The following is an 18,010-nucleotide window of genomic DNA, read 5'->3' as shown; positions in this document are numbered from 1 at the left end:
TTGGCGCAGGCGCAGTCCTCTTAAATGATGCACTGTGGGATTGCAGGACATTGACATAGCAACCAGGCGACAGAGTCACTAAGTTTTTCACTCCTAGTTAGTTTCGTGTATTTTTTCTTGGTTAAAAGTACTTAGCTTGGCTTTTTATTTACTACCATGAATGCGGCAGTGGTGAAAAGGACCCAGGACACGTTGGGCAAAGTGATAAAGAAGCCGCCGCTCACCGAGAAACTGCTAAGCAAGCCTCCTTTTCGATACCTGCACGATATCTTCAGTGAGGTGAGACTCAGCTGCTGACATTACACTCGAGAAAGCAAGCTGGATTTTATTTAAGGGGCGCGACACTCTTCTCAGAAGCCTAGCAAAGCCCAATGCCACTTCTAAGTTAAAAACACAGACACGGGAGCTAGTTAGCCGGCTAATGCATAAAAGTTAGCATGAAGCTAACCAAGTAAGTTCGCGAATATTACGGAACATTTTGTAAGCTCCGATTTCTGCGGCTCCAGATTGTCAGTAACACTAATCCCGATAGTCAAGGGGTGCATTAGCAATTCATTTAAATGACAGGTTGCGCTTTAGTTAATATGGTGGGTTAGCAAGTGAGCTAGCTGTTTCAGCAGCGTCGTCTTGTTGCTAGGCACGACCTGAGCGCACACACGAATCAACAAACCGTTTTCCCCCGCTGCTGGCTTAAAGGAGGGCACCTGCCAGTTAGGATGAACCTGTGCTAGGTTCCTTGAATCCGTCACGTTGAGAACACAGATGCTGATCAGCTTATGGTTCAGCTAAAAACAAGCACAGGCTGTGCTATAATTGGTGTTTCTTTGATTTCCCTTCATTTATTTAAAGCTGCTTGCAAGGCATGCATATATGATTACGTTATAGCCGATGGCTTTCTGGGGTTTGCCAGGAAGATCTGTCTTCTGTGGCCTAGAGTAAAACACTCTCAGATGAAGAGAAGTGCAGATACAGATCGGGGTCAGTTACATACTCTCACAGGTATTTTATGTGCATTAGACAAGCAATTGTACCACGTGAGAGTTTTCTGGTTCAGAATGGGTGTAGGTTGTGATTACACCTGGCACTTCTGAAAGTAGAAAGCATTTTATTGTCCTGACTCCCTATGTGCTCTTTTCTGTTCTCTTTCCTCTGCCCCTCCCTGAGCATGCTTCCGTTGGAGGATTTCTGTTAAAAGGGAGTTACTCCACTCTACTATCACAATGTGCTTGCTCATAGGTTGTCACTTGTTTGTTGGAGTTCTTTAACACTGTAGGTGATAACCCTACCATGAGGCAACTTTTGTGGGAATTTGGATTATACAAATAAACTTGAATGGAATTGAATACTGTTTCTCTTAGCCATTTTTAAATGTGATGTTTAAGTACGTGCATGAGAGAAATAACAGCCAGTATAATAGGATGAAAGGAAACAATATAAGTACAATAAAGGTGATTTTCCACCTCAGAACAGTTTTTTCCCTCCCTTAGTTAGATAAATATCATCATTGGCATTGTGAAATCTAAGATTACTGGAATTTTCAAAGAAAAGATTAATGAGTCTAATGTGTAAACAAAAGAGGCAAAAGAGAACCTTTCTCAGTTTTTAATTTTTTGGGTGGTTAAATGGCATCCATTTAATTAGGAGTCAGAAATGACAGGACAATATATGAATGTATTCTAATGTTGTCTGTGGCCACCCTTCCAAAGATCCATTTTGAGTAAGTACAACTGCTGCAATAGTATCATGGTTCTTTAAACACACACATACACACACAGGAAACACTGCATCATCTCCACGGCCTGTTGTCAGAGCCCTGTTGTTAGTACACTGCTGATCTTTATGATCAAACTTGCTTTGCTCACTTGCGGCTTCTTTCATTTTCTTTTTCAGCATTTTATATGCACAGTTGACTCCTTTTACATAAGGTGTCAAGCAGAGTAAAATCTCTTACGCTCTTCTCAACAGAGGTGCCAACTCATTCTCACCTGTTCAGCAGTCTTATATTTCACTCCAGGTTCATGCATATTTGATAAAGGGAAGAGTGTCGGCATGTTGGACTCCCCTCCTCTGACTAGGAATATGTCTGAATATGACTGTAGGGCATAAACTGCTAAAGCTATAAAGGTTTTTTTGTGGTTGTTGTGTTACTTTAATGTTTAGGTTAATGCTCAGCAAAAATTGTTGTTGTTTTTTTTAGCCCACAGGTGAAAAGCACTGTTCCTGCACATACATACAAACAGACTTCGGAGTGAACTTCTCGATGTACAGAAGCTAAAAATGGCATATCGTTGTAGTTTCACGTCTGTTTAAAATGACCCTTTTTCAACCATTTTCAGGTCATCAGGACTACTGGTTTTATGAAAGGCCTGTATGAAGAAAATGAAATGAAGTCAGACAGTGTAAAGGTACGTCTGTTTGACGGCTATGCTTAATAATATCACTGATTACAGTCTTTCCTTTGATTTGATTTTAATTGACTCTTTAATGCAATGGTGTTATGACCTAAGAAGCAGCCTTGCTCAATTATTAAGTCACACAGTCCTGTGTAATGACTGTGTGTGTGTGTGTGTGGGGGGGGGGGGTGTCAAACGCCTTACAAGAAAACAAAAATGTAAAGTTTTGGTAAAAGCTCATTCAGACATTGCTCTCAGTTGTGAAATGCTTAATCATAAGGCATAGGCTGATATTGTTACTGTCATCTTTTAAAGACTTGCCTTTTTCTCTACTTTTTAATGTCAGCTATGTATTTCATTAATTGCTTTGAATAGAGATTTCATAAAGGCATTAACACTGAAAAGCTCACCCTATTAGATGCGACACAGAAGGGCCAGGTGATTGCACCAGACACACGTCCTTATGTTATGCAGTTGGCAGCCTTCTCAAATGCAGCAGGCTGATGGACCAGAGGGGCTGTTTAGCTGGGTTATTAGTCTAGAGTAAGGTCTGTTTTATTAACATCCAAGAATTAAATCAAAGGAGTGTTTTTGTCTGTTCCTCCATTATGAAAGATGGTCCTTGTTAAAAATCCAGGTGTTCCATTTCACCTTTTGTCTGCCTTATTAAAAACAAGACTGATTGGCCCTTTGAGGTTCAGGATTTGAAAGCTAACAATTATACTCTACAAATGGCACAGTCACATTTACAATGTGTGGCAGACTTAAGATTCACACCCTGCAAAGTAAAATATACTTACTGTAATGTAAGTAGCATTATGAAGAAAATAGTGGTGTCAGAGTTAAAGGGTGGACACAAATGGTGATTATGGGCCAATTATAGTTTATTTGCATGCTATTTTATACCGGACTCAACCAAGATGCTCATCTAAGGCAGAAGTAACTTCAGCTAATCTCTGCAAAGATCCACATTTCTCAGATTGTTTAATCATCCTAAACTGTGTCCGAAAATGAATCTCGTTGGAGTTACCTCCTGTGCACTGTCACCCTTTTTCTTTCTAGGATAAGGACTCAAAAATAGCCTTCCTTCAGAAAGCGATTGACGTTGTGATGCTGGTCAGTGGCGAGCCCCTGGCAGCAAAGCCAGCCCGCATTGTAGCCGGCCACGAACCAGAGAAAACCAACGAGCTGCTGCAGGCCATCGCCAAGTGCTGCCTCAACAAGGTCTGTCTTATTAGATTACACACTCACGCTGAAAAGCTAAGTTAAGAACGCACTCTTATTTCACTAATTTATCCATTTTTCATGTTGTCTCTGTTATATCCGAGACACAAATGAAACTAGCTCTCCATTAAAAGGAAAATGAAGTATGTGTTATTTTTCACATCCAGATATTGCTCGATTGGGAAAACTGTCTGGCTGCCTCAGGGAGACATTGAAAGTATTTAATTGAACCCTGGAGATTGAGTGTAAACAGATGAGCAGATGCCTGGGGTTGTTGCTCCATAAATGTATGTATGTGGTTACAATTGCTGTAGTAATGGTATTTAATAGCAGCAAACAAATTAAGAACAACAACAAAAAGTAAAGCGAATTCCCACAAGCCTGACATTTTAATGAATAGTGAAGAACTGTTAAATGGGCTGTTTTTCCTGAATTGTGTTTATTTTTAATTTTTCCCCTTCAACCGAATCTTAGAGTTTTCAGATTTAAGGTTCAATCCAATCATAAAGTTTCTCCTTTTCAGGGACACTTTGGAACGTAGATGCTGTTTAAAGCTGTTCAGTGAGTTTTACTTTATCACATTGTCTGATCCTCCTGTACATTTAACTGCAGATGTCCAGTGATGACGCAGTGAAGCGAGTGCTTAAAGGAGAAAAAGTGGACATTAAAACCAAAGCCAGTACCTCTAGGTCCCAGGACAAGGAGAATAGGGAGGGACGGGAACATCATGTGGATAGAGAGGTGAGTCTTCTTAAATGGCATCCATTAAATAATCTAACACTTTCAGACATATTAATGTTTCTTCAGATGTCCTCAGAATCTATATTTTAACGTTCACACCAAAATACTGCAAAGAATTTTTTTGTAGCACACCTCAGAGATATATATATATATATATATATATATATATATATATTTATATTTACATTTTTCAATAGGATTTAAAAAAATGATTAGGCCTACTGTGAACTGCATGATGTATAACTGTTAATATATTATTTCAGGAGAAGAAGAAGATCACAGAGCGCAGCAGCAGCCGGGACCAGAAAGACCCAGACCAGCCCAAAGAACAGGAGAGCCGACGCAGAGATGGAGAGAAAGAGCACCGTCGTGACAGAGAGCGCTCGGAAAAACACCATCGCAGCGAACAGGACCGCCATGCGAAAGACCGTGACAAGGACAAGAGTCGAGACCGGGAACGAGACAAAGACAAAGGACGAGTCAGGGACAGAGACAGAGAGAGAGATCGAGACAGGGAAAAGGACAAAGAGAGAGACAGAGAAAAGACAAGAGAGCAAGATTCTCACAGAGAGAGAGACAAGGAAAAACGAAGAGATCGAGACAGAGAAAAAGAAAGAGACCGACACAAAGATGGGGATGAGAGGAAGAGAAGTGGAGAGAGTGGAAACAGCAAGGTATGTTTGCAGCAAGGACAGCACACATTTCCCTTTTCCAGTCGCCGTTTCAGCTTAGAACATGTTAAATATACAGTGTGTGACTGAACAAATACATGAAAAACAACAGAATGTAGTTCTTACAGTTGTTTGTGTGTGCGTTCAGGTCCGAATATCAGAGGAACAGCAAAAACCATCCCCTGAAGAGCCCATTAAAACAGCCAAACCTGCACCAGCGGTAAGATCTGTATTTTCAGATATCTGACAAATCAAATCATTTCTGAGTTTCACAGACATTAATGACAGAGAGGTGCAGTGGTTTCATTTGCTTACGCTTGAATTATTAATCCTGACACATCACACGGGCTCATGAACTATTCTAATTTCTTTTCTGATTTTTTTTTTTTTTGCCTCTTATTCTTGCAAGGAACCAAATCCAGCTGAAGAGGTATTACTGCAGACGATTTAGTTTTTGAATGTAGTGGGTGGCTAGCTGCGTGGTTAAAGACTACTTCAGGCTGTAGTGTGGCAGATTGTGTTCCCTCACTCAGTGTGTAACTGATACATGTGATGATTGTGTGACTTGTATTTTTGTCTTCACAGCTCACAGAAGCAGCTGAGAACCAGGTAAAAACTCATTGAAAAAAGGTCTCAGTGGGATTTCTTCATTTCAGATCCACTACCAGTACAGTTACAAACCTTTTGATATTACTGTGTTTAAATACCTCCTGGGCTGTGTTAGAGGAAGTGAGTTCCCTGTGTTTCTGTTGTTTAGCTGGAGAATAAATGTTTGAATGTCTGAGTTTCGTATTTCTCCTCTAACACATCACAAGATGATGTCTTGGTGTGGCAGTGTGTTTGTACTGTCGCGTGTTGTTCAGTTCAGTGTAAAGCAGGGTTCACAGCTGGTTGACAAACATGATAAATTCTCAGTTGTCTGCATTTCTAGCTTTGCTTTGTTCTTACTAATCTTTCCTACATCTCCCTCGATATTGTTGCGGTCTGTTTGGGTGAGATATAATCTTAATGCCTCTGCAGTTATTATATTAAATGTTTGGTTTTGAAACTTTTGTACCTCGACACAGCCTCTTTTGTTTTTCAGGAGGGACGCAGCCCTTTTTTTTCTGTGTTATGTTAAAATGTTACTACATGACAAAGATTTCAGTTTTCAGATAAAATAATTAATTACAGTTACATCTGTGTGTGCTTGTCGTCAGTCATCCATTTTTTTCTTTTTTGTGTTTTCCTTTAACACAGTCTGAGAGTCCAGCGAGAATACCTCGGCCTGCATCTGCCAAGGGGCAGCGGCGAAGACCCAAAATGGGAGATCAAGGTGACACCCGGCACCCCCTCCTTCAGCTTTATTCATTGACAGCAAGAATATATATTTAATAATTAATAAAAATGTGGCAGAAAGACTTTTTAGTTTGATAGTTTTCTTTTTACGCTTCAATAATAAAGTAACTTGCTCATTCGCCTTGCTCTTCCACTTATCCTTTTCAGGGATTACATTGTTGTGTAAGTAATACATTTTTTTTTATTTGTTTCCCTGCAGAAGAATCTGACAGTGAAGGCGGTAAGTGCTTGCTCTCTTTTATGAGTTCATTTAAAGAAAACCAAAGTTTTTAAGTTATTCCATGAAATCGGTCCCTTAAAAAAAGGTCAACATAAAAGGTTAACTCAGATACTGATTGAACATTAATTGTGTGCATAAATCAATCGAATTACTCTCACAGTAACACCTTTAACAAACCTTAGCAGATACATTAACTACCTCTGCGGTGACAGTAGAAGGTATGAAATAACTTGATATTCCGGTCTGAGTAACAAAGTGAGCCAGTGACTGAATGACTCACTTACCGTTTAACAACGATAAATTTATTTATTTATTTATTTATTTTTTTGTTAAAACCTCTGAACAAGTCGTTCAGGTTTGTTTGTGAAGGTCAATATTAAATACAGCGTTTCAATGGGACCCAACCCAAACTCACCTGCATGCAAATGAATAGGAGCCACACCTGTGGGAAAGATAACAGCAGGACAAATAGCCCCATGAAGCAATTATGGTTTATAGAAATTCCAGTCAGTCTTCACATTTCAGCAGAGCTACGGTAAAAATGCATTTTTTTTTATCTGTCCGTGGAAGCTTTGACAATGAGATTTTAAAGCCTCGTCCTGTGTGCTGTACCACCTGCACCAGGCAGTAATCTGCCCTCTTTTGCACCTGTTTTGCTTCTGACTGCACTCTGTTTGAAAGAAAGGTGTAGTTTAGTTTGGCGTGGTCAGAAATCACGAGAGCCTCACCCAGCAATGGTGTCAAAGGAGCTTGAAGTATACATCAGTGCATCCAGGTGAGAGTTTAAGCCACTGGAGATCTGAAAGAATAAGAGCTTTAGTTGATGCTAAATGAGTCTTTAAATCATATCAAAGATTTTAGGAGTTTTATAATAGAGCACAAAGCTAGCTCAGGAACATTGGTGCATATTTGGTCATGCAGTGTTTTATGACGAGTCAGAATACAAAATGTTGTTATGGGAGGGATTCCTGTTATGTTATGCAAAGCGAATTATTATCTGTTATTTTTCTTTAGCAGATGGAGATGTTCATTTATCCCAGAGACCTGTTCCTCAAGAAAATGGAGAAGTTGGAGGATCGTCAGCGTCATCTGACATGGCTTCCAGGTCTTTAAAGTTAACACTGTCACTAATGAGCCACTGTGCATGGTCACATGCAGATGCTATTCAAGTTACATGTTTTAGTACTGAAGTGGATTTTGTGTTTGTCATAAAACACACGCATAGAAAAAGTTGTATTGATTGAGTGGTAGTTACACACATGAATACTTTCAGGAAGTTTTATGACATGTAATTTCACAGTTGCAGTTTAGTGTATGGTAACCAGTTAATATTTTAACATACCATTAGCGAGGTGAGATTTCTGGACATTAGCCTTATTTGTCAATGTTTGGGAGGTCCGAGGAAAAAAGAACAGAAGTAGATTGAGAGAAATGCTTCCTTGGACTCGTTCTGAGGCGCTTTATCACAGTGTACTGAGGAAAAAGTCACTCTGTGGCTGTTTTAGGGTTGGAACTTCTTTAGGACACATGCCTGAAGATCCTGTGGGATGAAACATTGCTTTTGCGTGTTTTAGGAATTAAATGATGACATTAGAGCCAATATTGTCCGGGCTTTTTCCTCACCTAAAAATGTTTGCTCTTTTTTCTAATGCTGGTCCACACTTTGGACCTATTTCCTCACCACAGGGGAACCATGAAGTGTTTATGATGTCCACTCTACCAGCATGCCTTATCTTATAGGTGCCAATCATTGTGTTGCTGGCACTTGAAGGTGCTGGTACTGAGCTCTACACGATATGACCATATCATGCAATGTTATGCACAAACCTCCAGTAGACTTTACAGTTTGGATTATAAGGAGAGGAAACGATTTGATTGGTTGGTGGAACAGCTGTGGTGCAGCAGCATCTGTTGCTGTTCTCAGTTTTGTTTATAAAAAAATGAAATGTAAAGCTGTCTTTTAGATTATGGTTGATTTTTTTTTTTCTCCATTCTTCAACAGTAGACAAATAGCACGACCCAGCAGTGCTCGCCCAGCACCTCCTCGAGTCAAGAGACAGGAAAGCTACACTGATGCGAGCCCGGCTGAGAGGTGACTTCATCATTCATATTCATTAATGTTTCTTATGTTCAGATTATGCTGTGTGACATCATTCTTCGCCTAGTTTAGTTCCTACTAGATGTTGAGCCCGTCTAAATGGTTTTTGAACAGTGGAGCAGTGCAGCAAGTCTAACCAGTCACACAGCAGTCAAGCAACATGAATCTCTCCTCTTCATGCTCCTGCCTTTTAAATCTTCTTTAGAATGAGTCAGCCTCTTTGTTCGTCTCTAAGGCTCTCTAGTGCCAAGCCCTCGGCACCCGTCATCATGGATGGAAAAAAGATCGCGGAGGAAGATGAGGATGATGATGAACAGTTTCTTGTGGAGGAGGCAGTCCCTCCACCCTCAGGTGCTCCTGAAGTGGAGGTGGTGAGTGACTTGAACAGTAACTTTTTCATAGAAAAATCTAAGCAAGGAGTAGTTACTATATGTTCTGTTATTCTTATCTATTACAGGAACCTACCCAAGAACTAGACAAAGATGAGAAACACGGTACAGAGCTACATTTAAAATATATATATGTGTGTGTTTGTGTGTGTTTTTAATTCCAGCAGTGCCTCATTTTCTTCTGAATCTCCTGAAATTACTTTTCTCTAACTGTAGGTGGCCTCGTGAAAAAGATCCTTGAGACCAAAAAAGACTACGAGTCGTCCCCGGTGTCCCTGAAATCTAAAGAACAGGTACTGGCCGTGTAGAAGTATTTCGCTTTTGTCCACTAGAGGGCAATATTAGCCTTGCTCTTACCGAAAAACTAGTCTCACCAAAAACCTGGGTTGAACCTTTCCGCCATCTCTCTCAGTCATTCTTTCTGGAAAGCTTGCTCCTTGGGAACACACTCTTACCACACCGAAAAAACACAGCGCAACCCTGGTTATTATCAAAAGAAAGATATAAACAAATGAAGTGGGGAGGTGTAATTGCACTGCCTCGAAACCACAAAAATGTTCCCCATCAGTGAAGCTGAAGGGCTAATCACCAAACAAGCAAGTATGGGCCTTAAAGGACCACACACACAATTAACACACTCATCAAGATGTCTGGAGCAAAGTGAGCTTGTTTTCTTGGGTTGCCCACTATCTCAAGTTACATACTGCTTTATTTTGTTAAAAGCATCTACAATCCTTGAAACAGGCTTTTTTTTAGCTCGTGCCCTCTATTTTTTACACGTCTTTATACATATACATGTTTTTTTGATGTGTGTTTTTGTTTTTTGGGGACTGGTGGGTTTCGCACACAGATCAGAAGCGCTCGGTTTTATCGTTTTTTTGTTTTGTTTGTTTGTTTGTTTTTCTATTTTCTCCTCTTTGACTTTTAGTCTTCATAATATACACGATTGACCAGTTTTCTCAAGGTGACATGCTTCTGCCATTGCTCACGTTCGACATTTCCCCACAGTGAGCCTTTGTATCAGCCAGCGAGAGACTTCCATCAATATTTGGAGTATCAGACAGTGTGAAGCTTGCAGTTTGGTCTGTAGTCCGTGGCGTGAGGTGGTGTATGCTGTCTGCTTTGGGTGGTCCACTTCACTGAAGCTGACCACCCTGCCTCTGATGGATGCACTGTTTTGGCCTGTAACTCATGCAAAAACACCCTGCTGATCTATCTCTTCCAAACTGCGACTTCAGGCATCATCCCTCATAACTCACACCTGCAGGAATGTTTTGGCCCAGCTTTTAACAAACCTTACTGTTGTGCGAGCGTGCACATGTGCAAACAGACACTCACAGAGGAAACCTTCAGAATAACCGGCTCTTTGAGTAACGTGAGCGCACGCTTGCGGAGATTATTCTAATTTTCTTAATGTAGCCTCCTCAGATTTCAGGGGCCTCCAGTCTGCCATCCTCGACTCTCCTGTGTGATCTGCAGTCGAATGTTCGCCCCTCTGCCGCTATTGGCTTTTCCTCGTCAGCTGTATAAAGAACTATAATGACTTCCTTCCTGACATGAAAGGGTGGAGAGGTCAGCTTAGAGTAGATTTTTTTTTCTTTTATTGTAATCACAGTAAAATGCGCAGGCACAAAAATGTAAATATTGAGTTTCATTGGTGTGTGCAGTTTGAAATTATGCTGCTGCAAGTGGTATTATTTTAATACCAGTATTTAAAAACAGTGTCTGAGTAAGTTGCAAGTCACACTGATTTAGCATCAGGCTCAGTACGCACATCCTGGCCTTTTTGTATATTTGAAGTCTTTATTCTGTCCCACTTTGTTAGTCCTAATTTAATTGTGTTCTTTCTCTGCTGATGTAAATAAAGGGAACACTTAAACAGCCAAGTGATTATATTTTGCCGTGTCCCAGCACTGTGTGCGTGTCTTTGCTGTATATTTTTGGGGATGACCTTCCTCATGACCTCTTGGTGGCCTTGTATATTATTCCGAGATGGTTCTCTTTCTATTTAGACAGAATCCGCTCCTTGCAACAGCTGCGTTTTCATAAGAATTTTTGTGTACTTTTTTCCCCCCATTAAATTAGCCTTGATGAAGGTTTGTAGTGTATAAATAAACCCCGTGGCATACAAATGGATGGCTGTTGAGTGAGAGTCACGGAGCAGGAGGGCCAGAATACTCTCTGCAGAATTGTCAAGAAAATAAATACTCGGCTCTCCAGACCTGTGTCTTCATAAACATGGAGCGTTTTTTGTGGAAACATGAGGAAATGACCCCGTGGCATTCCATTAGTCACATTACTTTTTTAGAGGTCATATTGACAGGTTTTGGTCAGGTTTTTGAGTAACCTACCTGAAGGCAGCTGAAAATTGTTTTCTGGCTTGAACTCCACCTTGATGATATATTTAATACCTTCAAAGCCGTCGCTCCATGAGAACCTTTTAAAGATTATGAAGCTTTTTTAAAGCTCAGTTTCCATTTTCCGGTTGCTGCAGTACAGCCAGCGGTCCCCTGGAAGTTTCCTCTCACTTCACCTGACACCCCAGGGGTTTGCTCCTCGATGTCTCCCCAGTGGGCCACAATGACCTTCTAACAACATCCTGTGACCTCATTTTTTTTCCCCTCCTTACTTCACTGACTTCAAACTATTTTTATGATCTAGCAAGACTTCTGAATAAACTTTTAGGAAAACTAACCCTAAATCTCATTCTGTGATTACGCTTCCTGGCTCACCTCTCGGGTTTTTTACAGGAAAGCAGCTGACATCTGCTGTGACGGTAATAGCCAGGTTTGCGCTCTCTTCTAAGGAAGCTGATGTTACGCCATCAGTGACACAGCTCACGTCTAAATCATTGTTTTCCCAGTTAATCAGACCCTAAAGATTGCTGTGCCACTGACAGGCTCCATGTTTACAAGCCATTTTTCATGTCAGAGGATTCTTTGAAGAATGTTTTTCTCCTACGCCAGAAAATCCCCACAAGCGCTCCATAAATCACATTTTTGCATGCATTTCCTAATTAAGCTCATTAGGCATGTGATGACTGAGTGAATTTTACTTTGTATTGTACCTCACCATGTCATAATCAAGTGTTTGGAGATTTTCGGGTCTGCCGTCCCAACTTTTGAAGGAGGTTTTTAAATGTAATGAATGCAGCTCCACGGGACAGAGAAAACGTTTAAACCTTCGAAAAACCTCCTAAAACCTCTTTGTTTTGAGTCCACAGCCACTTCTTTGGCATCAGCCAAAGGTCGTGTCTTCCTTTTGCATCGTGCTTTTATCGCCGTCTAAGATAATGGGAAAACCTGCCCCTTTCCTCCTCTCTCGCCCCTGCGCCTCTGCGGTCACCTTGTCTAAATATTGTTCTGTGATCTGGGTGAGAAGAAGGAAAACTAGGAGCACACAGGTCTCGCAGACACCGACGAAGACCTCCATAAAGCTTGATTTATATCTACATGGACAGAGTGCGCATGTACAAGGGGTCATGTTTTCATGCCAAGTTTTTTATTTTCCAACAGAGAAGAAGTGGTGGGGGTGTGGAGGTAGCATGGGGATGGCAAACAGAATGAAGCCATGGGTCCCGTCTGGGCTGTGCAGACCAAACCGCAGCCAGGCAGGCCGAATGAACCATAGAGTATTTGTCTAGCTGCAGGGTTCATGGTGCGCAGTGGAAAGCCACCCACCTTGTTGGGGGGACCAGCAGGCCAAGGCATTTCAGCCCTCACACTCTTGCGCTACCACAAAGGAACAGCAGAGCGAGGTCGACAGAAGTGTGTGCTTTCCCTCTGCAGAGAAATGGTGGCAAACAATAATGTTTGATGTCATTTCTGCTGTGTGGTCTCGTCTAGTCGAGCTGCTTTTCAGAATTGTAATTAGTGAGGCGATTGGTTTGTTTTAAGAGGTGCCTTGATAAGGCAAAAGCTACAGTGCCAGCTACGCCAACCATATGTGCTCCACTGCTCAGCTGGGGGCGTGACAGTCGGTGTGTTTGAATGAGGAAGCTGTCATTTAGTTTGCACTGTGCTGCAACTATGAATTCCTCTGCCTCGTGAAGGCAGGTGCTGCCATTTGTGAAGCCAAATAGCATAATTTGGGCCAAGCTTGAAAGGAGGCATAAGTGTAGGAGTTGTTACTTAATACTTTAGTAAAATAACCCCACTGCCACAGCCTGTTACTAAAATAAACAGGACTTAAAGACCAAGTTTGCTGGTGGGGGTTGTTCACTGTATGCTTCGTCTGATCCTCTGGTTGGTGTGTGTGTGTGTGTGTGTGTGTGTGTGTGTGTGTGTGTGTGTGTGTGTGTGTGTGTGTGTGTGTGTGTGTGTGTGTGTGTGTGTCTCTGTAAGGTTGCAGTTTGCAGTGCTTTCAAATTACGCACACACATTCAGGCCTCGCGAATCCCAGCTGAGCAAACATCCTTGGGTTTGCTCCTTACCGAGGGAGGTCCCTCCCTGATACCTTCCCCTCCTTTTCTCCATCAAGGGTCTGAGTGTAATTGACATAGAGCGACCCCCACCCCCCCCACCGTCCACTTTAGCCGCACACCATACACTGGAAGCCTTCAGCAGCCAGTCAGCCCCGTCCTCCTACTTTAACCAACACAATTCAGCAGCACCTTTGATCTTTATATATACAGCTAGGTTGGTAGAATTCCCGCCTAACATTTTTAGCCTTGAAATCCCAAACCACTAAATGCAGCCCTGCTCTGGCTCTGGATATTTGAGACTTTGCTGAAAAAGGTGGAATTCCTAAAGAGGGTTTATTGTGTATTGGTCTGGGGACACACAAGTGATTTGTGTCTGTTTGAAACATTGCTGAGTGGGAAACCGTCCCACGTCATCAGCTTGCGTGTGCTTAGAATCTGATGTTTGCAAGTTTTGAATTCAATGTTTTTAATCCACCCGACCTCACCTGTCGTACCACCTTCCCTTTCAGAATTTGGTGTCTGAAGCAGCGCAGAAAAAGGAGCGGGATATGGTGACAAAAGAGATCGAACGGCTGCGCTCATCCATTCAGCTGGTGTGCCGTAGTTCCCTACCTTTAGGCAAGATCATGGACTACATCCAGGAGGACATGGATGCCATGCAGGCTGAACTGCTTTCCTGGCGGCGGGAAAACAAGGAGCACGCACAGGCCTTGCTGCAGGAGCAGAGGTTCGGTCACCGAATAATTAACACACTTTTTAATCTTTGTGCTGTTTCCAACACCAGATCACACACACACACACACACACACACACACACACACACACACACACACACACACACACATTTGTGATTCTAGCTATACTCTTTTTGTACTCTTACAGTCAAAAAAAAGAAAGACGACTATCAGTACTTCACAAGCTGCTAAGTCATCTTCTGCTTTCATGCACACAATTATTGTATCCCTTCTTTGTGTGTGCGTGCTGCAGAGCGACAGATCGGGCAGTGGAGCCTCTTAAAGCTGAGCTAGCTGAGCTGGAGCAGCTGATTAAGGACCAGCAGGACAAGATTTGTGCTGTACGGTCCAACATACTGAAGAATGAAGAGAAGATCCAGAAAATGGTGACTGGAATCAAGGTCTCCTCCAGAACCTGAACAAGAAACAAGATGCACAAGAAAACCCCCAAAAACGCACTGAACATTCAGGTGGGAGTGGGTTCTCATTCAGAATAATGGTAAGGCCATTTTTCTTGGAGGTGTTGTGGAATTACGGGACCACTTTTAGGTTTTCAGACCAGGAGATGGACCCAAATATATTCCTACTCCACTTTAAGATATTGGTACTTGAAAGGGCCGCTCGACGGTTTAGAGGTCTGAAACTGTTCCCAAAAAACTAGATGATGGATTGGAAAAAGTGGATGATGCTGGAGACATAGCAGCTGAAAACACTGACAGATGAATGAATAAATAAAATGCATCTTTATGATCTGCACACTAACGTAACCCAATCTTTGGCCCTTCTTTTGAAATGGTGCCTTCGTGCATTGAGCCAGTGCACAGCTCACAACTTGAACATTACAGCAGAAAGCTGCACATTCATCCACTGGACCAAATTTGAAATGTTTCCTCGTTCATTTAATCACCGAGTTTTTGAGGGCGTGGTGCACTCGGCATGTTATTCTTGTGAGCACTTGATATTTGACATGCAGTTTGACCGGAGTAGTGAGCAGACCCGTAACAGTAATTAAACATACTCACGGCACATCCAGCTGATTGAAAGCAGGAGGAACGTTTAGATAGAACGTTTACATTTTCTACAAAACAATCGGACGCTCGTGGAGAGGCCTGGAGTGGAGCTGATAACAACGCGTGTTACATGAATGTTCCAACCTTTTAACATTTCATTGACATTTACAGTTTTCATAAACCAATTTTTTTTTTACTGTGTTAAATCGAAAAGAAAAAGAAGACTGCTCTGAAATTTTCTCTACATCAGTTTCACACATTTTATTCAACCATCTGTGAGAACTGTCACAGTCAGCTCCGACACGAAACAGGCTTTACTCTGCCAGCTCACTAGGGATGGGTATCGTTTAGGTTTTATCCGATACCGGTGCCAAATCGGTACTTTTGAAACGGTGCCGGTGCTCAAACCGGTGCTTAAAGAATGGAGAACACAAACTTTGTCCTAAACCTCTCATGTTTAACTGTTTTCCACTTTTTCTTTGGTCATTTTAGCCTTTTTAGCCAGGGTGAAGGGAGTATCTGCCATCAAACAAGAGGACAGCATGTAGCTATGATGATGTTTGCTAGTTCACCTTACATGCATTAATGTAATAACGTGGTTAGCCTACTCAACGTAAATTAGCTACTCACGCAGAGAAGAACGGCTGCTGCCACCATCATCCGTCATCATTTCTGCTACACTGGCAGGGCTAGGGGCCAGGACTCTCCTCTTCGTGTTTTTGGGGGATGTTGCATAACAGGCAACCCACCCGCAGTAGATGTGCTCGGTGTGAGGTCTCGCAGCAAGCTGTCAAATACGGCGCATTTCTGGGCTTTTAAAAAAAACGCTATGCGTCGCCAGGTGTTTCATCGGATTCGAGGTGTTAGCTCCTTTGACAGTATCACAGTATCAGCTTAAAGCACTTGTTGCTGCTGAGTTTGCATCTTTTGCTGTGAAGTACAGCCAGACTTTTGACCGCTTCGCCTTGGACATTTTTAATCTGTAGCTCTGCTCTAACAGAACGTACGTACCTGGCCCCGCCTACTATCCTCGGAAACGTAAAAGGATTGGCTAGAATCTAAAGTGTATCACAGCTCAGGAAAAAAAAGCACCGAAATAAAGCACCGAAATGTGCACTGCTTTTCGGTCTGGTTACTACCGTTTATGTCAGAACCGGTGCCATCATGGCACCGGACACCGGTACCCATCCCTACAGCTCACTAGTGCAAAGTCTGTGTAATGTCTGATGTCCCCCTGTGAGAAAAGTAGATGTGAGCGGTGATTTCAAAGTGAGTCAGTGAGTGTCACGCATCCTGCCTCCTGCACGCTTTAACCAGAGCAAACCTTCATCTGACCCAAACTGTGAGCTCACAGTTGTGTGTGCTGCATGTGGGAGAGGACACCACCGGCAATATCTCGAGTCTTCGTTCTTTAGCTGTTATCCGAAGGTCATGAGTGGAAACTGCTTGCGCTACTTTAAAAACACTCTTCCACTTTTGAGGCACTGCTGCACTTTGATTAGAGCGTTTTTAGAAAAAAGCTTTTTGCAATAAGCAATGTTCACACTCTGTCGTATTTCTAACTCTTTTATAAATACACTAAGCTTGTATACTTTAAAGGAAAAAGCAGTGAGCATGCAGGGGAGCCACCATCTTGTACTGTCGTACTGCCAAACTGATAGGAAGTTTTGTAAGCTTTCTCTATACATTGAAAAATATGAATTCATATTTTACTAGCTTCCTTTGCAACTTGTAAGAAATGCTTTGCACTAATATGAACATTGCTGGACTTGTAGTAAGTTGGATAGTAGAGATGAGAGACTGAAACTAGATCCTGCCTCAGTTTCCCTGAAAATGTTGGTATTGAAAAGGTGAAAAAAAGAGTCATCCAAATGTGAATGAAACAAAAATACAAACTTTGCGTGGCTGCTGAGTGAAAGTGCGGTAACCACACACACACAGAAAGTAATTTACAGTAATTTTACAGTTTTTAAGACTTGTACACAGCTTGTTATTCTGGTTGGTTCTGCTGCACTTTTTCTTCCCAGAAAACACAATTACACAGAAAATCACTGCTGGAAAATAACACTTCCTGTGAAATGTAGGTGATTTTGATGAATGGAATCCATTACACCTTTTCTCCATCATAACCACTAAATGCAGTTTTTACGGAACTAGATGCTTTATTTCATATGCGAATGTGGCGACTTGTACACTGCACAGCGACTCCCTTTCTCACAAATATTTACACCACCTAAATATTTATTTTCTGCCCAGACTAGGATTTCTGCCTGCCTTACCAAACCTGTGGGTTAGCAAACTTGTGGCTGACACAACATGTGGGCTGGGAGTCATTGGTGGAAAAATGAGGCTTGAAACTAGAACAGAAAGCCAGTGGGCAGACATTTGTAGGCTCTGATGTTAATTTAAACGGCATTCGTGTTTGTAAGGGGAAAAATATAATGTGGCTGTCTTTTAAAAACGTGGCACTCTACATTTTAACTTATCAGGCAAAATACACTGTAATTTGACTTATCTCCATATTTATATCAGTATTATAAAAATAATACATTGGAAAACTTACAGGAAATGTTAGCGTTCTGAAAAATGTCATTTCAAAAATCTCATCTGGAAAAGTGGGAACCCGCATGCTCATTCATTATATTAAAAGGCTTTTTATCGTGTACACTATAAACTGTACATTATGTATATGTGGAGACTGTATCATAGTTCAAATAATTATATAATTTTGTAGTGGAGTGAAATAAATGGTTACATTGCAATAAAGAA

At 41.7% G+C, this 18,010-nt stretch overlaps 1 protein-coding gene across 19 annotated transcripts; it reads left to right on the top strand.

Moving 5' to 3' along the window:
* Positions 1 to 20: 20 nt before the first annotated feature.
* Positions 21 to 18,010, top strand: ift54 (intraflagellar transport 54). Of its 19 annotated transcripts, none has more exons than XM_085248975.1 (17): positions 21 to 279; positions 2,337 to 2,405; positions 3,456 to 3,617; positions 4,230 to 4,358; positions 4,622 to 5,032; positions 5,178 to 5,249; positions 5,439 to 5,459; positions 5,615 to 5,638; positions 6,269 to 6,344; positions 6,570 to 6,587; positions 7,605 to 7,692; positions 8,590 to 8,679; positions 8,891 to 9,056; positions 9,143 to 9,179; positions 9,291 to 9,367; positions 14,007 to 14,224; positions 14,485 to 18,010. In XM_085248975.1, the coding sequence occupies exons 1-17, from the start codon at positions 157 to 159 to the stop codon at positions 14,648 to 14,650; spliced, it is 1,947 nt and encodes a 648-aa protein (XP_085105101.1). In that variant the 5' UTR covers positions 21 to 156; the 3' UTR covers positions 14,651 to 18,010. The 19 variants fall into 19 exon arrangements, with proteins under 19 accessions (XP_085105101.1, XP_085105099.1, XP_085105110.1 ...); XM_085248973.1 differs by having other exon boundaries at positions 7,602 to 7,692; XM_085248984.1 differs by having other exon boundaries at positions 6,567 to 6,587; positions 8,593 to 8,679; positions 8,921 to 9,053.

The sequence above is a fragment of the Mchenga conophoros genome, linkage group LG16 (genome assembly GCF_057382185.1).
Source record: "Mchenga conophoros isolate Kocher_MC1m ecotype Shallow Benthic linkage group LG16, M_conophoros_male_GT1.1, whole genome shotgun sequence".
Classification (NCBI taxonomy): Eukaryota; Metazoa; Chordata; class Actinopteri; order Cichliformes; family Cichlidae; genus Mchenga; species Mchenga conophoros.
The sequence above is the reverse complement of the archived record's forward strand: the minus strand, read 5'-3'. Positions and strand labels throughout refer to the sequence as shown.